Genomic DNA, 20,946 nt, shown 5'->3' with positions numbered 1-20,946 from the left:
TCCCTCCAAATCAATTTTGGTACCATTGTACACGCCCGGGATAATACCAGCTGGAAATTAATTCTGGTTTAGTTCACTTTTCAATAGTGTCTCTAGAAATAATGTTAATCTTTGAACCAGAATCTGTAAGTAATGGCACAAACACATTATCTTAAATGGGATCTTTCCAAAGGGTACATCATCAAATAATCTCGCACACTCAAAAGCATCCTATTGACACTACTGACTAGGTTTTGTTTAGTTTCTTTCACCACAATAGTGACTCTATTTCCATTTTAGTTCATCTTGCAGGCCCTTGCAAAGTGATTTAAAGACACAGATTAAGCACAGTCTTTTCCCTATACAGGGAACTACTTGAAAGATGCCACATGACACTTTGTCCCATATCTTTCCTCTTGGGACAAAGTTTCATGTGATTCTGATTCAACATTCCTCCTCTGCTAGAACGGCTTGACAGTACTTCCAGCAGCCTCCACTTTTTATTTCTAACCACAAACACAGACTAAGACACACACACAGTGTTTTCCGCCTCATACTCCGTATCTTGTCATATTCATTGAAGTCATGTATGATATTGGCAATTTTTACAGCTTCGTCCGAGGAGGTATTCTTGCAATTGATTGATGTTGCTAGAATCCTTTTGTTAAAGACTCTAGTAAAGGCTTCAAAACGTACACTTTGCAATGAGGACTCTTATTGAAGCAGCATACATAGCTACAGTTTCAGCAGACTGTGCTCTTTAAAAAATATGTGTGTCTCCTTACTACCAGATGCGGTGGCTAGCAAATAATGTTTTCTAACCGCCTGTTGCTTCTTCATTCTCATAGACTATATCCTCTTCATCCTCTTAAACAAACGCAGGAAGATTTCTTGCCTTTTCAACACCAAGATGTTATATTTATTCCTGCTGCTCAGCCTAGAATGTTTGGTGTGAGAGCTTGTTAGAATGTTGAGTGTGTAAGATTGTCAGTTGGATGGAGGGCTGAGCGGCAGGAGGCTGCTCCTGGTGGGGTTTCCCTTTGTTATTCTTAACTTACCATCTTACATAAATAAAGTAACTAGAAGGAACTACAAGGACTACGCTACCTTTATTTACAACACAAGAGAATTTGAGTAACCACCTTTTCCTATCTTATTTTAACTTGAAACGATTAATATCTCACAACTAAACGTTAAATGACCTGAACCATTCCTTCCAAGCATTTGGTGGCAGAGGAGTGGAAAATAGCTCAATAGCAAATAACTATGTAATCAGAAAATGAGCAATAAATAGGAGAGCTGGTTTGGTGACATACCAAAAAGCTTGGAGAAAAAAATTGGAAACTAATAAAACAGTAAAAGTGTATATGAAATAGTCAGGGTTATTCAAAGAATCAAAATAGTCTCACAGAGTTGCTTGATCAATGTGACTAGCTCGTAAATTGCTGAATGTGGGAAAACAATGAGGCACTGTGGTCTCACCAAGACTAATTGACTTGATTGGCAGGGTGCGAATATTCAAAATTAGGCTTGAATGCATACTTCAAGGTTAGTTGCACTGATTGCTGATGTGTTTGTGTGTGCATAATGAACTCACTGTGGCTACACGCACTCTGAAATCCTCCTCTGATGTTGCTGTTACGACACGTCATCCTAATGAAATGGCATCCTCGAACCTCTGGACACTAGCATTCTAATGCAGCATGGGGCAATTCCCTGCCTCAAGGTTGATCAGCTGCCAGTTCAGTAATCAAACAGAAAAGCTCACCCATTTTCTCAGAGTTCAGCAGGGGGTGGAGTTCAGCGGGGACAAGGTGCAGATGAGGTGCATCAGAAAGTCCAAGCAGACAAACGTCTGTATGCGCAACTCAAGGTTTCGCAGTGTTGATCGTCACTCGGTCAGTGTTAGGAAGGAAACACTGCACAGGTGCAAATGTGCTAGAGAAAAGGATTTGAATAAGCATAAGGGGATAAGTAGGGAAGCCACCAACAACTGCTGGCGACCCTGCAACTGGTGTTCAGTCCACCACGATACTCCTGCTCTCCATAGGCCAAAATGCTTATCTCATGGACAGCAATGCTCTACAGTGCAAGGTAAGGAAGGTCATAACATTTCCCCCGGCCCTCGCAATGTAGTTTTGCTTCCTCAAACTATTTTACCCAAATAAAGAATGCAAGTGCCAAACTAAACTTAAATCGTTTGCTTTACAAATATTCTTAAAAATTATTGTTAGGGCAATGCTACCCACTTTGGCACAATACGTTTGCTTCTTATGTCCCATCAAGATGGACCATGAACAAATACTTGGAATGATTTTTGACTTTTCACGATAAGTCACTCAAAGAGTCCGATGGGCAATAGATGTTAGTAGACTTGTGGCAATAACTGCACATTTCACCAGATGCAAGCCAGAATGAGCCCTGCACACGTTCCGTTGGAGTCCCTTGGTGTGGCAAGGAGACTAACTGCCCTGCATAATTTCCAATACAGCATACCAGTATTTTTCTAATCACTTCTACTTTTTGTTGAAAAACAAAATTAAGACTTTTCTTTAAAAAACGTGTTACCTTATCAAGCACCCCAAATGTAGGAATGCAAATATCAGTGCTACAGATATTGCAATAACAATTTAAATTTGATGATTTTTCAAACAGAGCAAATGACCTGCACCTCTGAGTGAGGATTTACTGAGCATAGCGCACAATGGCAGTCAAAATGCACACGATTAAGAAATGTTCCACATGCCCCTACTTTCAGCAACATCATTTGAGAAAATGCTTGAGAGAAACATGGAAATTAAAATTCAATCTTAATCAAGAAATGTCAATACTTTAGTGTAGAGAGAACACAATTCAAATCAAAAGAAGAATCTGACATGGATATAATTAAAGATTTTTAAAAAAATAGACAGTTTGAGGTAAAAGTGTTCAACTTACATTTTTCAGCTTATTTCGACATAAAGGATAGCCACATAATCGAATGATAAACCGCTCATCTATCGTGTCTTTGTAATGAGAAGGTGTCATAAATTTACCCTATGTAGAAATATGAAAGAAAAGCTGTTTGAAAAGCTAAGCTCATCAATGTTCATTTCATAATAAATTCTTCATAAAAAAAAGTTAAATCCGCAAATCGGCAGTACAACTGTCTTGGTTTCAGAGTCTTAAAGCAAATGTTACCTCTTAACTTAGAGAAGGTGCACAATGAGAAGTCGCCCTCCCTAAACAGCAGTGTTTAATCTGTGTTTGTCTTTGCAGGTGGATAGCTCTAGCATTCATTTTTGAGAACTTGGGATTATTTTTCCATCATCAAGCTTTCACCCAGACCAAGAGAGAGAAACACAAGGGAGAAAGGAGACAGGAAAGTAAGGTAGGATAACGGTGACAAAGAAGAGGTAAAAAAGAACGTGCACATCAAAGATTAAGAGAGAAAGTGTAGGTTCATGGAAAAAGAGGCACTGCTGAAATCAAGGTAAGGAAGACCTTATATTTGGAAACCCCGAATTTGATTTTGCAGGAATTGGGCTCCTAAATGGAAAAAAACACTTTGGGGCCCAGAACGTAACTTTTTTATTCATTTATTTTTACAAATTTACTTATGGTGAACAAGTACAGGTTTGGATCAACAGGAAACTACAAAACTATCAGAGGTTTTGAATTTGTGAAATGCGGCACATATAGATCGCTTGTATAATAGTTCAAGGTAGTCATGCCTATCCAGGTAATAGCAGACAGTATCATTTACAGACTCGGACATGGAAATCGAAAGCCGTCCAGCAGGTGATAACTTTTCGGGTCACAGAAGTCTTCTATTAAGGACTTTGGGACAGTTTCAATAAAGAATGCATGTATGAAACCCATAATTGTATCTATGGGTGCCTATCCCAATATTTCAATTCTAGAATTTGATCTTGAAGATATGAATTTAGTTTCTTTCAAATTAAACTTCCTGTAACAGTAGAAAAGTATAGTAAAATGGTACAGAAGTCTTTTATTTCAGTAGAATACTTCATGGAGTGCAGAGTATGTGTGCTCTGGTTTGAAAGAGAATGGCATCTGAAGCCAGGAACTAGGTCAGTGTTGTGGAAGCGGAATAGGATCGCCAAGGATCCGATCTGAGCTGGAGGGCAATATTGGTATGCATGGGATATAGCATATTGGTCTCCTACAATAGCACAGAAAAGTGTCAGAAACATGTCAGAGATGTCCCTCTTAACAGTTTTACTGAGTCTTGAGATCGGAAAGGTAGTATGAGCCCTTTCGTCCAGACAGGGGGGTTCAATTGACCCTTGAATACTTGTGATGGGATGCTCTTATGCGAAATATACTGTTGACAGGATCTCCTAAAAAAAAACACTTTCTGACCAATAATGTGCCTCCACATTTCTGCAATATACCGTGCCTTCCAAAAGTTACCACCATTATTCCAAGGAACTCAATTACAAAACTAGGACTATCTTTCTACCTTCAGGCTGGGAAAACAGCATACACAGTGTACTTCTATCTGTGCAGGTCCCCATCACTACAGAGGGAAACGACCAATGTATCAAAATCCCTAACCAACAGAAGGCAATGCGTCGGGAGCACCTAAAAAAATCCAGCTCTCTGCTTGTTGAGACATTTAAATACCTAGATTTGGTGAAAAATAAAAGGTCATATCCCAGGTGAAGGAACTCTGACAATTTTGAAAAAGCAGGAGCATAACCTGCACCAGGGAATCAAAAGGACAAAGAAGGTGGATTCAATCCAGCCTCTCCCCTTCACACATTGACTGACTGAAGACAACTCAGTCACAGTATTCAGACTGCCTCATTTCAGGTGCTTTTCATGAACTGAACTTTACACTCTCACAGGTGTGTATAAGCACCTCCAAAATCAATTAACAGGGGATATCGAGGAACATTCACAAACGTATTATTTGTCAGGCTGCTGCACACTCGGGGAAAAGAAAAGGGGTTTCATTCTGACATGAACTGTGTCAGAACGACTAGCTAGATTGAAGGCAGTGATTAGGTAGAGGGTTGCAGAGGCTGCATGGACGAGTGGCAGCATGTAGATAAATACATTTCAATAAGTTGTTGTTGGATGCTTCCTGCACCTCTACTAGTTACTGTCCCAGGCCAGTACGAACACCCTCATAAGGAAGGCAGGAGGAGATGATTCGGAACAGTAAATCATAAAGTGAGGTAGACCACCAAGGCCTGGCAAACCATCGGGCTTTGCAGGTTGTAGGACTGGTAGCCTGTTTGGAGTTTCTAGGCTGATCACTCAGAGCTAAGCTCGCCACTTGGAGAAACACAGCTGCCCATCTACCACTTTTCACAAGCAGGGATCAGGGAGAGAGTTGTTCCCCAATGGAAGCAGGTTCCTAGGCTGTTCCCCCTTTCCCTTAAATAACCAGACAGAGCCTACAACCTGTGAAAGAGTGTGGTATATTAAAGAGTTGCACGTGAGTTCAAAGTAAGATTAAGAAGGAGTTAATAGATGTATGTTACATTATGGTAGTTGTATTTGCAGAATAGAAAAAAACAGAACAATGATGTAATTTACTCTTCATCAAGTGAGAGGCAGGTTTGTCTATCTCAGATCCTTTGATTCATCACAGACAGGTGCAGAGAAGTGAATGGGTCATGGCTCAGTGAGATGAGAACCACTTCTGAGGGTAAATGGGGTGAAAAAAGGCGCTACTCACAGCAAACGGCGCGGCTTCATTTGGAGAAACCTAGCGTAGTATGAGCCACCTCAAACACTTTAGCTAGTAAAGCAAGGTAATGAATTTCTTCCATCCTTTGTTTCAATAAAATATATCTTCGGTACTCACCATTAATTTATTCCAGTCAGTGTCGTTATTACCGCCTGAAACAAAGCAATTCCAGTACAGAAAAGACTTTACACGCATAGAGCGGACACCTGGTAGATCCGCAGTGACCTGAAAGTCATGCACCGCCACACAACCATGCACACCCGTGTCTAGAGAACCCCGGCACCACATTTACAGAGAGGCTTGACAATAAGTCCAACCTACAGGAAGGTATTATATCAGACACGGCCAGCATGGCTGCAGGTGGAGGCTGGTGGGATGAAACGGACATTAACCCGGAATCTAAACAGGTCCGATATACTTGGGAAAGAATATTGTGATCACGTTGATATAATTTATTAAGTCACAGACTTCTAGAAGGCAATAATGTGCAATCTCTATAAGTAATAGGAATAGTGTTGAAATGGTATGTTCCTCATTAACACAGTGATAGAAGGAAGAGGGGCCTCTATCAATATATCTATCAACACACCATGTACTCCAGGCCCATGCCCTCACGAAAGCGATTTCTGAAAGAGAAAGGAAGGCAGTGAACGATAAAAAGAAATACATACGCAGTCCAGAAGGAATTCTTCGGTTACATCTTCTTCAAGCAGGCTTTCGACCATATGTAGAGCCCGTTTATCCAATTCAATCTTCCTCTTGATAGCTTCCTCGAGAGCCTCTTTTCTGTCACAATAAGAACAGCAGCTATTTATATAGTACACACCAGAAACAACTTTTCATTGTGACACTCGAAGAATAAGTGTCAGCATTAACAGAACATTGTACTGTCGTCTGAATGAGAAAAGGTTGAATAGACCCAGCTGGAATGCAATCTGCTGACCTCCAGGTTAAGCACTCACTCTTGCGCCAGGCGCTCAACCCACAGCACCCTTTTATTAAGCCAGGGTGTCCAATGTAGGCTCAGGAGGACTATGTCCAACCCAGGGTTCCAGGATATTCACACAAGATAAATTAACATACAATTAATCGACATGGACCTCATTTACATGGTCAGCAGGTATTCTGATAATGTGGAGACAACAAGGAGGTGACTGGGCTGTTCCTAGTAGACGTGAGGGAGGGAGAGAACTAGTATTATAAATGGAGGAGGAGAGGGGAAGTGACGGTCACGAGGGAGGGGTATGTGCTCAAGTGGACAAACACCCCTGGGTATCCAGTTTGTTGGATATAGTGGCCTCACACACCCTTGCGAGTGTCATGCTTCATCATCGGCGTTGCTCCTCGTCGGGCAGGGGGTGCAATGCCCAACGGGCTCACCTCAAGGAGGGGCTCTTTATCGGAGATCTTTTATCCAACTGCCTTATGGTGAAGTGCGGGTGAGGGGCCAGTAATAAGTAGAATGTGCGGGTGAGAGTAAAAAGTAGCTCAGGGTACCGGAGACAATTTTATTCTGGTGGTCCCCTGCCACTAGTAAAATCAGGGATAGCCGGTATTCATGGGAACAAAAGTTTCACAGAGTGAACCAAGGCTAAAGGTGCAAAAATTGTGGTCAACATGTTTCTCGCATCTAGTTTATTAACTGCGATTCTTCAGGACCTATATATAAAGAAACCTACAATCTACTAAAACATGATCTAATCAAAAGTATCAGTTTAAACAAGACACATCTGTTGTACTACCAGTCTGACACTGTGATGTGATGAAGCATGACACTCGCAAGGGTGTGTGAGGCCACTATATCCAACAAACTGGATACCCAGGGGTGTTTGTCCACTTGAGCACATACCCCTCCCTCGTGACCGTCACTTCCCCTCTCCTCCTCCATTTATAATACTAGTTCTCTCCCTCCCTCACGTCTTCTAGGAACAGCCCAGTCACCTCCTTGTTGTCTCCACTTTTGGGGCTGAGACTGTGGCGGGACCTTCCATTCCTTCCCTTGTGAATGGTAATTTCAGCCCGACTGGATCGCAATTGGTCCCATCCTTTCCCCTACTTGTTGCTATACATTCTGATAATGTGAACATGCCATAGGTTAGTCTGATGATCTGTCCTTGATTTGGGCCTCCTGCACCGAAGCTGGACAAATATGACCCACTCTGGCAACAGAATCTCAATTTATTAAAAAACTGATCACAACAGAAAATAATTGGGCAGGTTTGGAAAGCTAGTTGGCCACTTCAATAATCGCATCAAGCAATTTTGCCCATTTTGGGTGCTGCTGTTGAAATGAGCAAATAACTTGTCATGGCGCCGACTGTAAGAGGTACATAAGCTCAAGCTAGCAGGATCTAATACGGATGTTAAAATAGTTCCAGCTTTTCGGAATTGGGTAGATTAATCCTCAAGTCTGTGTGGGTGGAAGTAATATTGTGGAAAATAATCGCAATATTTAAAATACGCTTCTACTTTAATCAACTATTTATTTAATATGAAATTCCTTTATATTTATAAGGTATGCCCTGTGATGCTTACCCAATTAAAAATGCACATATCGAGGAGGAGCTTCGCGATCATCCAAGATGGTCGCGTGAGCACAGAGCTCCCGGGACCCTCGCCGCCCTTCGCAACTATCCTGACATATATCCTGATTTCGAAGATGGGCTTTTGAAGACGCGCTTTGGCTGATCTCAAAACTCTTTCGAGAATTTCATTTGGACGTCGGGAACCACTGCTACATCGACTTCAACTTTTGCGGCCTTCCCCAGGACGTGACCGGGGGCTCTCTTAGCCAACAAGCCGTGGAGTAGTTGAATAACATCGGCCGTAGGGGTTTTCCCCCAGACGGCCTCATCTTAACTTTCGGTTTCGTTTCCTACTCCGGGCATCGTTCGATTGGAGAACAGCTCAGATCTACCCTTGCTCCGGCTTGGCTTCGCCCCTCCGCAACGTGTTTCATCTGTGAGCATTTTGCCTTCAACTTTTCCGGCACTTCTCCCACTTTGGCTCACTTTTGCTGACTTTTGGCCTCGCCATAAACGGCCATTTTCACCAGGTCTCGCGGGCCCCTTCGGGGCACCCCTTTCAATATGGCCACCAGACCTGACCCAGAGAAGCGCAAGACTAAGACGCCTCTCCGAGGGGGACAGATTCAAACCAATGTTATGGATCGTTACACCCATCCTAAGGGAACCCCCGGTGGTACTGGCCATACTTCTGAAGATCCTGGGGCTGAATCTGCCGCTTCTCCTGAACTTTCCCTACAGGATGTCATGAGTGCCATCGCCGGCATGAAGGCTTCGATGGGTCAGCAATACGAGGCCCTTGTCTCGAAGATCGAAACGGTGGCCGTCTACGTCACTTTGATTAGAGCGGACCTGGCAAAAACTAATGAGAGGGTCAAGTCCTTAGATTTGAAGACCTCCAGCCTAACTACCGACGTCTCCGACATACAGACTGAAGTCGGTAACCTACGTTCTTCGAACGACTTGATGGCACACCGGCTTGAGGATTTTGAAAATAGGGCACGGCGTAATAACGTATGCATTATTGGAGTCCCTGAGAACCATGAACATTCTTCGATCGATCTTCTGGTGGAAGATCTTGTTTTAAATCATCTAGCCCCCTCTGGGTTCAGCAAATTTTTTGCCGTTGAGCGAGCCCATCGAGTCCCGGGTGGAAAACCGAAACTGGGTGCCCCACCGAGACCTATCATTGCAAAACCTTTTCACTTTCGTGATAGAGACGCTATCCTGCAGGCCTCTCGGGTGGGCGGCCCGGTGAAGTTCGAGAACACGTCCGTTCACTTCTACCCGGATTTTACTCAGTTGGTTCAAAGGCAGAGAATGGGTTTTCAGGGTGTGAAACGGCGGCTACGTGACTTGGGCCTTAAGTACGCCATGCTGTTCCCAACTAGACTTCGGATCGAATATGAGGATCGGACATTTTTCTTTGATCGCCCGGAGAGTGTCGGTGACTGGCTTGACTCTTTGCCTAAAAAGGATGATCGATCCGAACACCCTGGTAGTGCCGAGGGTGGTTTGCGGGAGCAAGAGTGACTCTGTGGTTCCCGATGTCTGAACTTTTCATTCGTATTTCAGCTGAGTCTAATATTTGGGTCTTCTTATGCCCTGTTCTATATTGGCCCGGGGTGGCGGGGGGTAAATCGGGACTCTTTCCTCCTCCTAGGTTTCTTTGTTTAGATTAGTTTAATGACTGGGCGACAGGCACACTGCAAGTTGGGGTGGCTATTGAGTCTCACGCAGAGGTGCATGGTGGGGGGAGTTGTAAGGGGTTCCAGTTGGGGGGTGGTGGGGGGGTGTTTGTTCGTTTGTTCTTTCTCGCAAGGCATCGTATTGTATTCTTTATTGCTTCGATGGATGTGTTCTTTGTGGGGTGTGCTCTGCAGTTTCTTCAGGAATGGGGGGTAGTGAGTTGGGACTGCTGTCCTGGAATGTCAACTGGTTGGGGGACAGGATAAAACGAGGGATTCTGCTGCAGTTTCTGAGACGTCATTCTCCTGATTTTGTCCTTCTGCAAGAGACACACTTAATTGGTAATGCTTGTCAAGCCATGAATAGACGGGGCTATTGCTTGGTTGCTTATTCCGGATTTACTTCTGGCTCTAGGGGGGTGGGTATTCTGGTCCGGTCTTCCCTCCCCTTTGAGATTGATGATGTAATACTTGATGATAGGGGGCGCTACGCCGCGCTTACTGGTAGATGGGAGGGGAAGACGCTCTCCATACTCACGATCTATGTCCCCCCTGGCCTGCAGACTCCCACCTTTGCTGATATTGAACGGGTCGTTCTAGGGCTTCCTGAAGGTCTTTTAATCCTAGGTGGGGACTTTAACTCTGTCGTCTCTGGCTCCTTGGATCGCTACCCTCTCAGAGATTTGGCTAGATCTCAGTTATGGATGAGTGGGTTTTTGGAAACTTTTGGGCTGGTGGATAGTTGGAGGTTGATGCATCCTGTGCAGTTACAATATACCTTTCATTCAGGAGCCCACGGGAGCCTCTCCAGGCTTGATTATCTCCTAATGCCAGCGGCTCAGTCCTCCTCTATTAGGGAAATCCGACACCTTCCCAGGGGCATTTCAGATCATTCCCCATTGTGGCTCTGTGTGGAAGCTGGGGTGTGCAGTGAGGGCAGGGTTGCTCCCATCAACCCCTTGTATCTTCGGAATCCTAAGATCCGCTTGGAGCTGATAAAATCTATTGATCATTACTTCCTCGATAATGTGGGATCTGTTTCTTTATCTGTGTCATTGTGGGAGGCTTTCAAGACTGTTATCCGTGGACATTCTTTGTCGTTAATTGCTGGCACTAAGAAGGCCAAAAGTGAGGAACTGGTGCGAATTGAAGCTGACATAACTGTCATTGAGAGTGACCTCGAGGCGGGTGTCACCCGTGCTAAACTCCACTCCCTCAGCTTAAAACAATCTGATTATAAAGCCCTGGTGACCGACGCTGCCAAAGTAATGGATAGAGAGCAACAGGGTAGACTGTATGATGTGGGTGACAAGGCTGGTAAATTGCTTGCGTGGCTTGATAAGAAGGAAAGACCGAATCGTTTTGTTCCTGTGATTGAAAGGTCGGATGGAGTGTGTGTGACTGACCCGGCTGGGATCATTGACTGTTTTGTGGATCATTTCTGTACTGTGTATTCCTCAGTTTGCGATAGGGACGAGCAGGATTCCCAGTTATTATTGCGGGACATTGCATTGACCTGCCTCTCTGATGTTGATAGGGATTTTATGGACGCACCACTTACGACAGATGAAATAGCGATTGCCATCCGCTCCCTTCGCTCTGGTAAGGCTCTTGGCCCCAATGGCTTACCTATTGAATTATACAAATTGCGGCCTGACAAAATGGCGCCCTATCTTAGGGATATGTTCCTTGAGGCGCTGAAATCTGGTTCCCTCCCCGCGGATCAGCGGCTGGCCTCTATCATGGCAATACACAAGGAGGGTAAGCCGCACGACCGTTGTGCCTCTTATAGGCCAATCTCCCTTTTAAACGCCGAACCCAAAATTTTAGCCAAATTGTTAGCTAACCGCTTGGTTAAGGTGATCTGTGATTTGATCCATCCGGATCAATCCGGTTTTATCCCGCATCGCAATACTGCCCTTAATCTTCGGCGGCTTCATGGAGTTCTCGCGAGAGCCGGGACCCTCTCTGAGCCGGCCATTTTGGCTTCCTTGGATGCCACTATGGCTTTTGATACTATCGAATGGCCTTATCTCTGGGCGGCTCTCGCCAAATTCGGTTTTGTCCATATATTCATTGCATGGGTGAAACTTCTTTATGAGAAGCCTTTGGCTCAGGTGGTGGTTAATGGGAAGGTATCTGGCATTTTTGCACTTGGACGGGGCACTCGGCAGGGCTGCCCGTTGTCTCCCTTGCTTTTTGCCCTTGCGCTCGAACGGCTGGCCGCATGGCTACGCTGGGAGCCCTCGATAAGGGGCATTAGGTGGACTCCTGACTTCGAGGATCGTATTTCGCTTTATGCGGATGACATCCTTTTGTACCTCACATCCCCCCAGAAATCCCTGAATGTGCTTTTTGACGTTTTAACTTCATTTGGGAAGAACTCAGGTCTTGTTATTAATTGGACGAAATCCTGTGTCTATGTGTTAGCAGGAGGGCTTCCCACGCTGCCTCGCAGATTCCCGATCCAAGTATTTGGGGATTTATATCTCCCTGGATCCTGTGGTTCGCTACGAGCGCAACCTGCTTCCCCCACTCCAGCGGCTGAAACTTGATGTCTCGCGCTGGCGTCGGTTACCGTTGTCGCCGCTCAGGCGTACTGCTCTTTTAAAGATGATGTCGCTGCCGAGATTTTTGTACGCACTCCAAAACTTCTTTGACCCTATTCCCTCCGGGTTTTTTCGGGAGGTGGAGAGCCTACAGCGTCGTTTGTTTTGGGACGGACGCCCGCGTATTGCTCTCCCCAAGCTTACGCTCCCTTGGTATGATGGGGGCATCGCTTTCCCAGACATTAAGCGTTATTATTGGGCCTCTCAATTGAGTGCGATTAACCATGCCACCTATGCTCCGGGTCCTTCACCGGCTTTCGAGATGGATAAACACCTTTTACCGGGCGGGAATTATAGTAGGGCGCTTTGCTCCAGAGGGATTTGCAGGACGTTAACTGGGCCCACTAAAATTGCTGTGCGAGTTTGGCGAGACGCAAATGCGGCTTTGGGTTGGGGTGATAGATTGACTCGTGTGGCTCCGTTGTTTGACTCTGAACGTTTGGGTTACTTATGGAGAACGAAAGGTTTTGAGAAATGTGACATGATTGGTATCAGCAGAGTGGGTGACCTTTGGACCAAGGGAAATGTTAAAACCTTTGAGGCGCTGAGGACGGAATATGAGCTTGGAGACAAGGAACTTTTCAGATATACGTACAGGTGCGCCATGCCTTGCTGTCGGTTTTCGCTGCAGGCACGGACGTTCCCGAGTCCTCTCCTCTCAAGGACCGTATACTGGACGGTTATGTCCCTGACAGCACGATTTCATTGATTTATAAAAAGTTGATCAATAATCGGACTGATCTATTTGTGCTTCTCAGAGCGGTATGGACTGAGGATGGATTGGAATTGGATGACGAAGACAGGCAATCCGCGTTGTCGTCACCCAAGGAGGTTGCTATTCCTGCCCCTCTTCGCTTTGTCCAACTTAAGATCCTTCACCGTATATATGTTACTGGTCCAAGTCTGGTGCGAATGGGCTATTCTCTGGATGGGTTTTGTAAACGTGGTTGCGGCATGCCTGGAACCTTCCTTCACATTCTGTGGGAGTGTTCGGCGGTGGCGGGGTTTTGGGCTCGAGTGCATGCGGTGATGGAAAGAGTTACCGGAGTGTTGTTGTTGCCCGGCGCTGCCTGCTGAACGTGTGGGAGCCGAATGATTACACTGTTGCTCAGATCCGTTGGGCGACCCTTGGTAACATGATAGCTAAGAGAGACATCGCACAGTTGTGGGGTTCCCAGAGGTCGCCCACGGTCTTGGCGTGGAAGGAGGGCATGGATTGGTGCATGTTTAGAGAGAAAACGGTGTATCTGGCTAGGGGTAGACCTAGGACATGGAAGCGAGTCTGGTCTCAGTGGAATGCCTATCGTGGGAATATATGTACTCCCCCGCAAGACTTACTACCTGATGTTCCCTTATCCCCCCTAAATGACGTTCCATGTACTGTTTAATACTATAAGTGCTGTACTGTTTCCCCACTGCCCCCCCCCCGACGGATTATAAGTGTATGATTTTTCCTGAATATTTGGAGTAACACTCTATGCGGACACATGATCGATAGTACTGTATCTAATGCCTTGATTGTTGTTGTTGTATTTTATTTATCAATAAAACTTTTTTAAAAATTAATTAAAAAAATGCACATATCAATGGATGACGCAAGCTTAATGTTTCAGGGAATCAAAGTATATGTACAGAAACATTAGCCTATACTTCGATCCAACAACGAACATGAAGACCTTCAGAACCAGCACAGTAGAAAGATTTCAACTATTAAACATACATAAAATTCACCAAAGCATTTATTTTCACACAGCAAATACACTTATTTCCTCAACAACTCTCAGCAAAATTAACTATTGTAGCAGCCTTCTAGTCGCCTTTTCTATATTTTTAGCACCAGTAGACAAAATTCTAACCTTTGCCCCCAGAAGCCTCTTCACATTATCTAGTTATCATCCAATCAGACAAGTCACCAAGACCCTGTAGTCAGCGGGGCTGCCTCTTTATGCGCACCTTACTAATGGATCACGCTTTATAGTCAAAGCACAATCGCGATCACAGCCAAAATGGATTCATTATGCAGGGCTCATCATGTGGCGGCACTGTTTTTCATGACAATACCAGTGAGGTTAGCCAATAAATGTGACATGCTTTATTTGTTGTGCTTATGAAAAACATAACACTTTATATAAGGTTTGATCAAAACTCTAGAAAGTAAAACGTGTTGAACTCGCCAGCAGTGGACAACAACTAGTGAAGTCATGGCAGGCACTTCACAGATGAGAACTATGTATTCTTGCTGTACTTCCACCTGACTAGGTTCACTACTTCCTTCCTATACTGCTTGACCTTCCAAACGAAATCCTGACCTCTTCCCAGACTTCCTGGCCCTGCCTCTGTAAGCATTGTGTGGTGTTCTATTGTTATTTGGGTTCCTCTTCGTTTACAAGATTGTGTCTTATGGATTGGTGATATCATTTGTTTCTTTTTCTTCGCCATTACTTTTTATTTCTTTTTCTTTAGGTTGGTAAAGGGGGAGGTGATGTGGTGTTCTATTATCATCTTATATATCTCTGTTCTGCCTTGTTACCAAGGTTTTCTGTTCCACAGCAGAATGTTCTACTGTTAGGAATGTTGATGCTTGAATGAAGTATCAGTTGCTGTTGGTGTCTGTAGGATGAGGTGTCTATGATTGGAGCTACGTTAAAGCAACTTACTTCTAAGCATCTGCCTGCCGCGTTTTCTTTGAGAAGTGCCCAATACCTCATTTTGGTGACGAAGATGGGATGTATTGTATCTGCTGTCATGCAAAATGTCACTCCTCCTCCATTCTTCCTGTCAACTCCTAGGGGTCCTCCCATAGCCTGGCTTAAATGGAAGAAGGTGTTCACAAACTATGCTAGAGTTTGTGGCACATAGCTAAGTGCAGAAAGAAAGTCTTCTTTATTTTTGCATTGTTTAGGATCTGAGGGGCAAGAAGTGTTTGAACACCTGCCAGATCTTCCTGACATGTAATCTGCCACATTGAATTAATATGGAATTTGTATTAAAAAAGTGGACTTGCATTATCTTCCCAAGGTGAGCATGATTTTGGAGTGATATCAGTTTGGGAAGAGAATGCAAAGGCAGGAAGAATCTGTTGAACAGTATATTACAGTATTACGCACGCTAGCATGAACTTGTTCTTTTGCAGGTAGATGAAAGGTTGAGAGATCAGTTGATGTTGGGTTGTACTATAGATAAAGAAAAAGAAAGTCTTTGGCAAAAAGATAAACCTCCTCTTCAAGAGGTTATTACTACCTTGAAAATGCATGAACATTCTAAAGCCTGTGTTGAGGCGTTATATTAGCCCTAAGTGCGGCAATGAAGCAGTTAAGGAAGTGAGGATTCAATCCTCCGACAAGTCTCATAAGTCTATTTATGATGGCATCTCCAATACAACAACATTTTCACACCCTTTATACTAAAACATTTCAGGGTAAGTGTTTCAGATGTGGAAATTCAGGCCACATGGCAAAATTTCAGGACTCTTCGGGATAGAAAGTTGTTTGTTCGCTATGCAAGAAAAAGAGGGCATTTTTCTAAGTGTTGCAGCTTCGGTAAAGACCAGAAGAAGGTCAGAGAAGTTGACATTTATGATCATGATGATGAGGATGTAATAGTTTGTCAAGTCAGGGATCAAAAAGTTGATGGTTCATTTGAACATGTTTTGGTCAATGATAACTCAGTTGAAATGTTGTTTGACTGGTGCAAGAATTATACTCATACCAAAGGTTTTTTATGAGAAACAACTTTCTGCGAAGGTAGACCTGGTTAAGCCTGACATCATACCAAGAGGTTACGGTGGACAGATCATTGACTTATTAGGTTATTTTTGGGTAACCACTGATTAAAGGAAGGGTGGCTGCAGGAAAAATCTATGTCTCAATGAAAGGTGATTCTCTAATCAGTTGGAGTCACCAGCGTGACTTGCATGTTTACCTAGATCCTAATGAGTCTCCCTCTGTGTGTTTGAGAGAGTTGCCTGTGGTTGCGACTGTAACTGCTTGTGATGCTTGGATTACAAGATTTCCAAATGTTTTTAACAAGAAATTAGGCTGTCTCAAAAGCTATGTACACCTGATAAAATTGAAATCTGGTACCATTCCTAGAGTGGCGAACGATAGAAATGTACCATTGTTGTTGAAGGGGAAAATGAGATCAGAATTGGTTAAGCTGTCGAAGAATGGAGTTATTCAAGAGGTTGAAGCCAACGAATGGGTTTCCCCAGTTGTGATGGCTCGCAAGGCCAACAGGGAGGCCAGGTTATGTATTGACTTGAGGGAACTGAACAAAGCTGTTGTGGACCACTACCCTCTACCCAAAATATCAGAAATGTTATCTTCTTAGGATGGTGCCACCCATTTTTCATTGTTGGATCTCTCCTTGGCTTATCAAGTCAAACTTCATCCCTCTTGTCAAGATCTCACGGTTTTCATTACCGCTTTCTGAACATTTAAATTCCTCAGGATGCCATTTGGCCTAATCTCTGCAGCCTCGGTGTTTCAAAGAGTGATGGAGTATCTCCTGGGTGGCATTCATGTGGTTAAAATCTATCAAGACGATGTTCTTGTTCATGGAGTAAACTTGCAAGAACATAACAAAAGGCCGATGAAAGTGTTGTCCAAGCTACAAGACTCAGGTCTCACTCTAAGATTGGATAAATGCAAAGTTAATGTGAGTGATATAGAGTATTGGGTCATTCGGTGTCAGATTCAGGTATTAGGCCCAGACCCTCTTCAGTAGATGCAAATTCTCATCTCAATTATCCAGAGAACAAAGATGAACTTGTGAAATTCTTAGGCATGGCGGAAATCTACAACATATTTAGGCCATGTTTTGCGCAGAAAACTGAATGCATGAGAGAGCTTTCGAAGAAAGGACATGAGTTTATTTGGAGGCGAGCTTGCTGTGAAGAAATTGATCTAATTAAAAAGTGTTTGAATGAGGCGCCCAATTTAGCTAGCTTTGTCCCTTCCAAAGAGTCATATATCATGACCGACATCAGCTGTAAAGGATTGGGTGTTGTTTTGTTACAGTCTGGTAAAGATTTTGACAACACCATTTTGTTTATATCTAGGTCACTTAGGGGAGGCGAGTGCAATTACTCGGTTGTTAAAAAAGAAGCCTTGGGAGTCTACTAGGCAGATCGCAAACTGGAAAAGTTTCTGTGAGGCAAACAGTTTTCGGTTGTTTCTGATCACAAACCTTTACAAGAGGTGTTTGGAAAGAAAGGTATTGATTGCGTCTCTCACAGGATAAGGAAATGGGTAGTTGCGCTACAGGACTTTGAGTTTGATGTCTCCTATTTACCAGGTTCAAGTAACAGTCTAGCAGATTGTTTGACTAGGCTGGGTGGACCGGACATTCTGGATTCCTTTGACAATGATGACTGTTTTGCTGGTGAGGATGTTGAGGAAGATTTGAAGGTTTGTGTGGTGAGCGAAGGCATTTTAACTGACGTGGAGTGGTTGGATGGTTGAAATGCAGATCCCACTTTACAACAGGTCATTACCTAGGTACGTAGTGGATGGTGAGGGAAACGTGATTGTAGTGAACAACTAAAGGGGTATTGGTGTGTGAAAGAGGAATTGTCTGTTTGGAGTGGTTTACTCTTGAGAGGAAGCAGGCTTGTGGTGCCAGAGAATCTACGTGACAAATTAGTGGCAAATGCTCATGCAAGCCATATGGGCATTGCAAAAACTAAAGAAAGGATTAGAAAGGCCTATTGGTGGCCTGCCATGGACGTGCACATAGAAAGAATTGTACGCACTTGTTCTCAGTGTGCGAATAGTGACAAAATACTCAAGTGCAGGACTTAACCAATGGTTATCAGGAAACAAGCCAATGGTCCCTGGGTTGATGCTGCTGTGGACATTTTTTGGGTAATGCCATTAAAACCCACGATCACATGATTTGGAACCTCAACAGCATTGTGAAGCGCCTTCCTAAATGTGCTGGGGAGGGTGACTCTGTGAGAGCTACTCCTACCCCACAATTTGTCGAAAAAAGGTCTAATAGACTGAGGAGGGTTCCTCTTCGTTTACAAGATTGTGTCTATTGATTGTTGATATCATTTGTTTCTTTTTCTTCGCCATTACTTTTTTTTTCTTTTTCTTTAGGTTGGTAAAGGGGGAGGTGATGTGGTGTTCTATTATCATCTTATGTAATCTCTGTTCGGCCTTGTTACCAAGGTTTCCTGTTCCACAGCAGTATATTGTACTGTTAGGAATGTTGATGCCTGAATGAATTATCAGTTGCTGTCTGTAGGATGAGATCTCTATGATTGGAGCTACATTAAAGCAACTTACTTTTAAGCATTTACCTGCCACGTTTACTTTAAGAGGTGCCCAATACCTCATATTGACTCAAAGTTTGTCTAAGTTTATAACAACATATCTGCCATCCAATAACGCCATGTACTAGGACAACCAAAGAGCTGAAAGGTACATATTGCTGCCATCCGATAACATTGTACTAGGACAACCAGAGAGTTGAATGATACACATTACTGCCATGATCCAAAGAGCTGAATGATACACATTGCTGCCATCCAATAACACTGTGTACTAGGACAACCAAATAACTGAATGATACACATTGCTGCCACCCAATAACAGTGTACTAGGATAACCAAAGAGCTGAATGATACACATTGCTGCCATCCGATAACACCGTGTACTAGGACAACCAAAGAGCTGAATGATACACATTGCTGCCATGCAATAACAGTGTACTAGGATAACCAAAGAGGGGAAACATCCATTATAATGCCCTACCTTTACAACACAACTTTTACATCGCAACTGCCTTTACATAACATGCCATTACAATGCATTCCATTACAGCGCATTAAAAGGTAAGTAATGGAGATGGTTTTAGTATTAGGGTGGGTATGGGTTTTGGGGTACATGGGAATAGTAATTTTTACCCCATCACTATCCAACACTTTCCCTACTATTGCACTCACTGGAGTGGAAATAGTAATGTTTAACCCTAGTGAGCCTAGTGTGGCTCACTGGTTAGAGGCGGCAGACCCGAGAGCAGAGGACGGCCCGGGACCAGGGTTCGATTCCCGACGCGGCAGGTTTCTGGACCAGGGTCAGCGGACTCGATAATTCTCTCGCCTCGGTGCCCACTCTGATCAGCGATCACACTCGGCAACTCTGGGCACTAGCTTGCCTCATCTTCACTAACGGCCCCACCAGACCGCCGGGGATGCCTGGTCTCACCCTGGAGATACCCATTAAGGGTCCATCTCTCAGGGAAGCCAGGAAGGGTTTCGCAGCGGTCGAAGCGCGGAGGTACCCCTTCGGGAGTGATTCCAGCGCTATATAAGCACATAATTAATTAATATAAGCACATAATTAATTAATTAATTAATTACACTATCAAACACTTAGTAAATTGTACCCCTACACTATCCAACACTTACCCTACTGTTGCACTCACTGGAGTGGGAATAGTCATTTTTACCTCTACACTATCAAACACTTACCCTACTGTTGCTCTAAAAGTATTATGCATTATTATGGTATGCATTGTAATGGAATGCATTGTTATGGTAGTTTTAAAAAATGCGTTGTAATGGCATGTGTTGTAAAACCATGCAATGCAATGGTAGTTGCGATGTAAAGACTGTTGTAAAAGCATGTGTTGTAATTGCATGCGTTGTGACGACATATACTCCCAAAGAGCTGAATGATACACATTGCTGCCATCTATAACTGAGTACTAGGACAACAAAAGTGCTGAGTGATACACATTGCTGCTATCCGATAACACTGTGTACTAGGACACCCAAAGAGCTGAATGATACACATTGCTGCCATCCGATAACAGTGTACTAGGACAACCACAAAGCTGAATGATACACAGTGCTGCCATCTGATAACAGTGTACTAGGACAACCAAAGAGCTGAATGATACACATTGCTGACATCCAATAAGTGTACTAGGATAACAAAAGAGGTTATTAAACGGTAAATAATGGAGATTTCCTTAGTATTAGGGTGGGTATGGGTTTTGGGGTACATGGGAATACTAATTTTTACCCCTACACTATCAAACACTTAGTAATTTTTACCCCTACACTATCCAACACTTAACCTACTGTTGCACTCACAGGAGTGGGAATAGTAATTTTAACCCCTACACTATCCAACACTTACCCTACTGTTGCCCTAAAAGTATTATGCATTGTAATGGTATGCGGTGTAATGGCATGCGTTGTAATTTAATGCATTGTAATGGTAGCTTTTAAAAATGCGTTGTAATGGCATGCGTTGTAAAATCATGCAATGTAATGGTAGTTGCATTGTAAAGACTGCGTTGTAAAAGCATGCGTTGTAATTGCATGCGTTGTTACGTCATATTCCCAAAGAGCTGAATGATACACATGGCTGCCATCGATAACCGTGTACTAGGACAAACAAAGAGCTGAGTGATACACATAGCTGCCA

General features: G+C 43.7%; 1 protein-coding gene across 2 annotated transcripts in view; it reads right to left on the bottom strand.

Annotated features, from left to right (window-relative positions):
- Window positions 1–20,946, bottom strand: part of RPAP2 (RNA polymerase II associated protein 2) — a 564,035-nt gene that overhangs the window by 459,533 nt on the left and 83,556 nt on the right. For both annotated transcript variants that reach the window (XM_078646326.1, XM_078646327.1), the window contains 2 exons: window positions 6,355–6,469; window positions 2,917–3,015 (listed from right to left, as the gene is read on the bottom strand). In XM_078646326.1, coding sequence (XP_078502452.1) covers window positions 2,917–3,015; window positions 6,355–6,469 — 214 coding nt within the window. The remainder of the gene's footprint in view (window positions 1–2,916; window positions 3,016–6,354; window positions 6,470–20,946) is intronic.

The sequence above is a fragment of the Lissotriton helveticus genome, chromosome 1_1 (assembly GCF_964261635.1).
Source record: "Lissotriton helveticus chromosome 1_1, aLisHel1.1, whole genome shotgun sequence".
Classification (NCBI taxonomy): Eukaryota; Metazoa; Chordata; class Amphibia; order Caudata; family Salamandridae; genus Lissotriton; species Lissotriton helveticus.
This window is presented reverse-complemented; position numbering and strand designations above follow the sequence as displayed.